Here is an 8013-nt window from a genome sequence, read left to right as displayed (position 1 = left end):
AGGCAGCCCACTGATGACTTTTGGGGATGACTGATTAAGAAACTTTATTACAGAAAATGAATGCATCCAACATCCCCAAATACATTTGTAATGAGAATAGACACACAGGAGACACAGACAATAGTTGCTACATTACAGCCTTGTTCTTTCCAAAGGATAAAACACCATTCAAGAACAGGGTGAGGGGGTTGGAAAGGAGGTGATTAGAGAAAGCAGGTACTGTCCTTTAGATTTAAAAAAAAATAGCAGGTAGACATTGCAAGAGTACCTACTGCGGGCCCAGAAATCAAGGTAAGCCTAAGCCTTACAGTAGTGACAGCATGCCCCTTATCACACTTCAGGGAAGCTAGAGAACATTATTCCATCAGGAGAAGCAATCTTGGGATGAGTAGTGGTCTTGTTGCAAGCAACTAATGAGCCAAATGGACTTGACTCTCTTTAGAGCTAAATGTCTGCTTAATCAAAGATCACTGACAGCTTCCCCGCTTCCATGTAGCAGCAAAATCACCCTCTTCCATAGTTGGTATGTTTAGTTACAAACAGATAGAGGGACACCACTTAGTAGAAACCTTCTTTGTGACAAGTTGAGCTTCTCTTCCATACGTGACAAGGTTGCCCACAGCTTCCCAATCTTAGCATTGCACGTTGTGTTGGGCAGCAGCAGCTTCAGACTGCAATGCCAGGGGATAGCTGGAGGAAAGCAACAAGGGCATGGCTGAAGCAGGAGGGGCAATCCTGGAACAAGTGCAAGTGCCTCTGGGCAAACCTCAGGACCAAGGGATTTTTAGTGGTAATGTTGTAGAACCAGAAAAACACATTTAGGACACAGTTCTGATGTGAGAAGGAAAGGCTATGAATACAGATTACAGATCAGAGATCAGGCCAGTGACCACAACTATGACTTGTACCCACCCAGGATCTTACAAGGTGAGGACACCATCTGCAAACATGCAAGTTTCCAAATAGTCAATTTTAACAGAAAACTGCCTTCTCCTGAGTAAGGTCATTAAAACACTCCCAAGTGCTTCCCAACCTCGAACATCTGTATCTGTGTGTCAATACTAGGCAATGCCAACATTCACCCATAACATAGTACCCTTCATTACTGCCAACAGTTGAGATGTATGTACACATCAGCCCTCAAAATACTTAGTATAACCATTTGGCCACTGGGCTATCACCTCTCACCCCAACTTGAACAAAATGTTACACCATCTACCAACATGAAATAATCACTGGAACACAAACCAAGCTTCAAGTTTAAGAACATTTAACAATCCATGTTCCTAATGAAGGAGCTCACATCTTGTGTAAGCCATTCTACTGTCCATCTGATGCATTTAAGTGCTTAGAAACAATTAATTCCATCAGTCTGCCTCACAGGTGCCCCAACACACCTGCAACAAGAGCCCCCCCAAACAATCTTTCTTGGATTGTTTGGTTTCTTTAAATGTGTGTGCATGTGTGTGTGATACTGCTCCCTACCCTACCTGCACTCAAGACATCAATTGTTGAGTGGACCAAATGTTCTGGGTTGGAGGGAGAAAGTTAATGAAGCCTGAATATTTGACACATCCTACCCTCAGGATGTTTTTGCTGTTTAGCAATGATGAATTTGGCCCATGTCAGTGGTGAGGCAGGAGGCAAGTAAATTTAAACTTGTAGTAGCCTCAATCCTAACCACCCATCTTTCTGAACCTCTAAAGGCTACTTAACCTTGCCTGTGTCATTATCTTAGCTCCTATATTCAGTGGTTTAGACTTCATCTTAATGCCGTTCAGACACAAACAAAATCATGCAGTAGCTTCAAGTACCCCTCTTCCATTTCATTTTAAGCTAGCCACAGTTACCAGATTTACAGTGAGGCTAGTCACCAAATACAGTGGAGTGGGTTGTTCTACCACTAACACTGCTATGAGTCAGAAATTTAGACTATTATAATAGAGAACAGCTTTAAAAATGTAATACTGTTTATTTAACTTCAAAAACATCTCAGCATTCTAAACATACAAAAAATAACAAAATGTTTCAAATTGTGTTTAGTACAGAAGGTTCTTCAACTTTCATGGATGCAGCGACTCTTTGCTGATGAAGAGTTCTACAGTTTGTTTAAAAACAAATTTTAAAACTACTGCACTTAACTAAAAAAGATCCAAACACTTCTCATGCCAGCTGACCCCCCCTTTTTCCACAGCTAAGAATGGCAGAATGCTATGTCACTATATACAAAAACAAAACAACCTGAAGCTAAATGGATGCCCACTGCAGTGTCCACAGGTCCAGCCTCACAGTGCACGCCCTGAGCTACGGCCCCTCCAAAAGGCATCTTCCCCACAGCCTCAACGCCAAGCAAAGAGCATCAAGAGCTTGTCTTGGTTGTTATGTTCTTTTTACAAACTATAGATATGTACAGTTGATAACTCAGGATTTCTAGCCAATAACCATATAGTTAACACCACCTTACAGATTGAAAAAAAGAAAATGCCAGGAACATCTTTAAATGCCTCGTCATACCAACAGCAAAGTGCACAGAGTGAGGAGAACATGAGCCTTTTCATTTTAAAAATGTTTGGAAATATGTACAACTTTGATACAGTTTCAGGGTGCTCCAGACACCCGTTACCACTTCATGTAAACCACTGACAATTTCTAGAGCACTTTGAAAGACTACATATGATCATGATCCAATTGTGTAATTAATCCTAATGAGGGCAACAGACACCTCTCAAGTAAGAGCTGTGTCAATTACGGCGCTCCCCTACTCTAAGGTATTCACAAGGAGACAGATAAACAGTTTTTTTTATTCATCCTCCTCCTCCTCCTCCTCTTCCTCCTCCTCCTCCTCTTCTTCTTCCTCCTCTTCCTCCTCATCTTCTTCGTCTTCCTCTTCCACCTTTTTCCGAGCAACTTTAGCGGGACCCTTTGCACCATCAAATTTTCCTTTAGACTTATAGTCAGCGACATCCTGGAAGGAACAGGGACACATTCCAAATGAGGAGACAAGCTCTCCTGCCATTATTTGAGCACAGGGTAGAAACATGCTGTCCCTGTCTCAGAATAAGAGAGCAGTAATTCAAAATAGTACAGGGCTGCTATCTGAAGTATTTGTTTCCTGATACAAATTTGGTTCTCAGCCATTCGAATCTAAAAGGTAATGGTTGATCGAGTAGCCTTTAACTCATGCTAATAGCACTATCTAATCCCATGCCAGTAACATCCCATGTTATCCTATTTTTTAAACACTGCCTGAAGTTGTCCCAAATACAAAGATCTGTCAGAAGCCTGAACACCAGCACAAGTGGCTGATCTTGAGTGGAGATGGGCCCTCACATGATTTGCTAGTTACTCAGCCGAGCAAAGCAGCCTTCTACCCACAACTCCTCATACCCAGGGCATCTGACTGCTCGCCATCCAGACCACACACTCTGGCCCATCTCACCTTCTCATACTTCTCCTTCAGCTTTGCCGCCTTATTGTTGTAAGGCTGCTTTTCACTGTCACTTAAGTTATTCCACATCTCTCCCAGCTTCTTTGCCACATCTCCAATAGAGATGCCAGGGTTTGTGGATTTGATCTTGGGGCGGAATTCTGAACAAAATAGGAAGAATCCAGACCTTGGGGGAGAAAATATATAAATTAGATGAGAACACTCAAAAACATGAGATTAAGTCAAAATCCCATGTTCCTGGGCCCACATATTTCCTACCACTATGACTCCCGCCTACAGTGAAGAAATGCATGATACCATATACAGTTTCAAAGCTGTAGGTTCTAGAATATTTAAGGTGCTTTAGGAATTTATAGTGGTTTCTCAGTCTATCAGTTATTGGGCAAAGGGTAAAGAATGTACCTAAGAACACTGACACCTCAAACTAGACTGCTTGCTTCCCAGTGGAAAGGAAAACAGGCAACTACCAAGTACACACAGCTCACAAGCACCTCAAGCTCAAAATACAGAATATTTTGCAGAGGTACCCTGACATTTTTTAGGTAAAGTATCTTTTGAAAATCTTTCAAGAGGAAGGAAAGCTCTTCATGGTTGTCCTGAATCCTCTGATCACTTACGGTGGCCTTTTGGGGGCATTGGGGTCCTTCTTCTTCTTGCCTCCTTTGGCTGGCCCATAGTCCTTCATTTCCCGATCATAGCGTACTTTATCTGCCTTTGCCATCTCATCAAATTTAGATTTCTCTTTCCCCGACATTGTCTGCAAAGAACAGGATCTGTTAAATTCCTCAATGCTGTGAACACATACCTGTTCGGGTTGTCCTATAATTAAAGTGGCAGCTGCTTTAACCACTTGTAAGAGGGGATGAAAGCTTTAAACCCTTGTAGAATCTTAAAAAATAAAAGCGCACATACAAAATTCTAAAAACATGCAAGATGTGTCTAAGAGAAGAGGAAGAAAACAGCCACCTGGGGCTACTCTAAACGTAAATAACACCAAAGTGTGAGATCCAACTAATAGTAGCTTGAAGAATACAAACAAAAATACCTTCCACCTCTCAGAGCACTTCTTGGAAAATTCTGCAAAATTGACAGGAACCTCTGGGTTTTTCTTCTTATGTTCCTCTCTGCATGTCTGCACAAAGAAGGCATAAGCAGACATCTTGCCCTTTGGCTTCTTGGGATCACCTTTAGCCATCCTGACTGATGGATGGAAGGAAAAGAAACAAAGAAAAACAATCCAATGAATACAACAGAACTACATGACATACCAAAGGCACAGTAAAATTAAAATTTAGGTTGATCTTAGGAAACACCCCCCTATGCCTGACGTCACAGACAACCAAAGACAGACTGGGGAGGAAATGAGCTTCACTGTCACTTGTCATTTAACTTTTGACCAGCATGAAGCATGCAGGTTTGTGAGTTACTTCTCCAAGAGTGATCAAGTTCTCCAAATGGAAGCAACCCAAGTGGCTTAACTACATTCTGATTCAGAAATACGTTTTTGGAAACTACAGCCACAAAGTAGGGAGGACACATTTGTAGGCAGTGCTGGCTGATAGAAGCTTGAAATCAGTGACTTAAAACTAGCTGGTCATCTGTTTTACTCCCATGTTAGAAACAAAAATACTGTCACTGCTGCTAAAACACAGATCAAAGCAGAACTGTAAACAGAGAAAATTTGGTATTTCACTATTGTTGATTCATTTGGACTTATAAAAATGGCTTTTACAAGAATGGTGATATAGCAAGTGAGCAGATATCCCTGTACTAATTCATATCTGTCTCTTCATCCTTATCTAAAGTGGCAGGGGATACCAAAAGGGATAGTCCTGCTCATCTGGTAAAGCAGAATTCATGTCCAGCCAGAAATACTTTCTCCAAAGTTTCCAAATAAAAATGCAGCTGTGGCGTGTCATCGTCCCTGTCCCCCCCACCCCAGCTTCCCGCCATCTTTTCCTTTTCCCACACCCAAGGTCATCATGTAAAACTAAAGCACTGCCCTTTGCAGGGACCATCCCAGGGACTGCATTAGGGCCCCACAGTGTCTGCACGGGTGGGGCAGGGCAGAACGCAGGGGAGCCCCAGGCCGGCAGCCGGCAGCTGGGCACGGTCAGGTGCTGGGTCACCCGGACACCCATAATTCACCTTCCATTTTGTCAAAAGCTTCGTGATGAAAGAAAGTGCCCCTGAAATACACTGTTGCCTTCCCAGGGGTACGGGTGGGGCCGGGGGCAGCGGTAGCAGCAGTGCTCTGGAGGCGCGGAGCCCAGCCAGCAGCGGCCGCAGTGATGGTGGCGCCCGCCGTGCCTCCAAGCCCCACTTGCTAAAATGGCTGATTCAAGAGCAGTGGGCACAGGCGGCGGTGGCGAACAAAGCCGTCCAGCCCCACCACTGCCCCCGCCGCCTGCTCCTCTGCCCCCATCCTACCCCGCCCCGCCCTTGCCCGGGTGCCCGGGGGCGCCAGGCTGGACACCCCCCCCCCCCCAACGCCCGCGGGGCGCGGGTCGCATTCCTAGGGATAACAAAGGCGCCGTGCAGCCATGACGCTCCACAGCGGTGCGGCCCGCGGCAGCGCCCCTGGCCCTCCACACCACCAGCCCCTGGCCACAGGCGCTTCGACCAAAGCCAGAGCCCGCCTGGGAACCCCCACCTGTCCACCCCTCGCCAGCGCCCATTACGCGCCAGCCATGTTAGTGGAGGCGGCGGTGCCCCGCGGGCAGGGGACGAGAGAGGGGGGCGGCCGGCCCGCCCACGCCCCCCCCCCGACCTCCGTCCGCTCCTGAGACGGCCATGTTAATGCAAAAGAAACATTGCAGCTTGCGGACCCGCACGGCGACCGGCAGAGGCGAGCAGCGAAGTTTGTCTGCGCCGCAGCCCCCCGCGGACACCGGCTGCCCGTCCCCTGAGGCGGCCGTCCTGGGCCGGAGAGCACCCTGCCCCCTTCTCAAAGCCGTCGCCGGAAGCCAGGACTGGTGCGGCCAGAGCCCGCAGCCGCCCCTCAGCTCGCGCTGCCACCGCCGCTGCCCCAACATCTGACCTCAGTGGGGTCTGAGCCCCGCGGCGCGGCCCCAGGGGGCCGTGGCCAAGAGAGGCTTCGCGAAAGGAGCCTAGCCTAGACTGCGGGGAGGTCGGAATGAAGCACTGGAAAGTTGAAACACCTGAATTGCTTCTTCTTTCCCAGTCGCCTAGGTAGAAGGAAGGCGGAGGGGGCGGGAAGGGCGAGAAGAGGAGAGGCAGGAGGCGGCGGCAACGTGACGCGCTGGCCGCGGCGCGGACTGGAAAGTTGTGCAGACGCTGCGGCGGCGGTGGCGGGCGCGGGCGCCGGCGGCGGAAACGTACCTGTATTGTTCGCTAGTCTGGGCAGCGCAGGGCACGACGCGAGGCTCAGAGCTCGCCAGCCTCGCGCTAGCTGCCTCCACGAGAGCCGCCTGATTGGCCAGCGGGCTCCGCCGTTTAAAACAGCCTCCTTGCCCGGCCATTGGCTGCGGGCCTCATGCATATTAAACAGGCACGGGCGCCCATTGGGCGCAGCCGCTGGGATCATTCATTCAAAAGAACAACCCGCAGGCGCTAGCTCCGGAGGCAAAAGGCAGGAATAATCTTATTTTTCCAACCTCCACGCCCCCTCCACGAACTGAGCTGGGATTCAAAGGACTTTGGAGAAGTGGCCGCGCCATTCCCCGCGGCCTTGACCTCTGGCGTGGGGACGCGAGGTTGAGCCCAGCAGCTCTGCCCTTTGCTCCCTCCGTCCCTCGGCCCGCGCGCCCCGGCCCCTGGCCCTAGGCCCCCAGGCAGTCTCCCAGCCTTGGAAAACCTCCGGGAGCAACGGGCGAGGGTCAAAAGTCCTCCACCTCTGCCCAATTCTGCCGCGGCTGCGTGGCAGGGGTCTCACCACAGCTCGTTCTGCGAGACCTTGGGGTTTCACCGCTGCCCAGCCCAAAAGAAACCTGACTCCGCTCCTAAGGATCCTGCTTGACTGGGCTCTGTGCACTAATTGCCAGAAAGTTGTGCCTGCAATTGCGGAATCATTGAGGTAGGTGGGCTAGAGGAGGAAAGCAGAGCTTGGCAAAAGCACAGAAATCGTGAGAAATTGTAGTTCTGTGTTGTGGGAGTCACCTCTTCACTGCCACAGTTCAGGCCTGCAGTCCCTCTGCTGTCCTGACACACACCCTGGCAAAGAATAGAAGTTCTTGGCAAGAATGAATGGGATTTGACCTGATTTAGCCCCATCAGCTTTGCCACTGGCTAGTGGAATGGGCTTGAGCAAATCACTTCTTTTAGGGGACTCATGCAATGGTTTTCAAAGTGAGGGTGGGTAGGGAGTGTCACCTCTAAGGGATGTTTGAAAATGCCCCATGACTGAGAGTTGTTGCTGGAGTTTAGTAAGAGGAGAGGATAGGGAGGCATATCAGTGTCCTGCATTGGGCAAGGCAGCCACACGGAAGAAATGTCCCACTACAAATACTAGTATCAGCCCTGTTGAAAAATATGGAGGACCTTTCCTTCTTTGAGCTTCCTAGAAAGAATGAAAGAAGGAAGGGTGAGGAAAAGTTGCACATTTT

The 8013-nt window shown here is 48.6% G+C and overlaps 1 protein-coding gene across 3 annotated transcripts; it reads right to left on the bottom strand.

The window, feature by feature from the left end:
- Nucleotides 1-2781: 2781 nt before the first annotated feature.
- HMGB3 (high mobility group box 3) lies at nucleotides 2782-6867 on the bottom strand. 3 transcript variants are annotated; one of them, XM_037153385.2, is made up of 5 exons: nucleotides 6791-6867; nucleotides 4494-4648; nucleotides 4066-4205; nucleotides 3440-3614; nucleotides 2782-2965 (listed from the first exon to the last, which is right to left on the bottom strand). In XM_037153385.2, the coding sequence occupies exons 2-5, from the start codon at nucleotides 4641-4643 to the stop codon at nucleotides 2801-2803; spliced, it is 630 nt and encodes a 209-aa protein (XP_037009280.2). In that variant the 5' UTR covers nucleotides 4644-4648; nucleotides 6791-6867; the 3' UTR covers nucleotides 2782-2800. The 3 variants fall into 3 exon arrangements, with proteins under 3 accessions (XP_037009280.2, XP_037009282.2, XP_037009281.2); XM_037153387.2 differs by lacking the exon at nucleotides 6791-6867 and adding an exon at nucleotides 6610-6784; XM_037153386.2 differs by lacking the exon at nucleotides 6791-6867 and adding an exon at nucleotides 6489-6551.
- Between the last annotated feature and the right edge of the window lie 1146 nt (nucleotides 6868-8013).

This window comes from Artibeus jamaicensis, unplaced genomic scaffold (assembly GCF_021234435.1).
Source record: "Artibeus jamaicensis isolate MK-2021 breed Jamaican fruit bat unplaced genomic scaffold, CSHL_Jam_final contig_554, whole genome shotgun sequence".
Lineage (NCBI taxonomy): Eukaryota > Metazoa > Chordata > Mammalia > Chiroptera > Phyllostomidae > Artibeus > Artibeus jamaicensis.
This window is presented reverse-complemented; position numbering and strand designations above follow the sequence as displayed.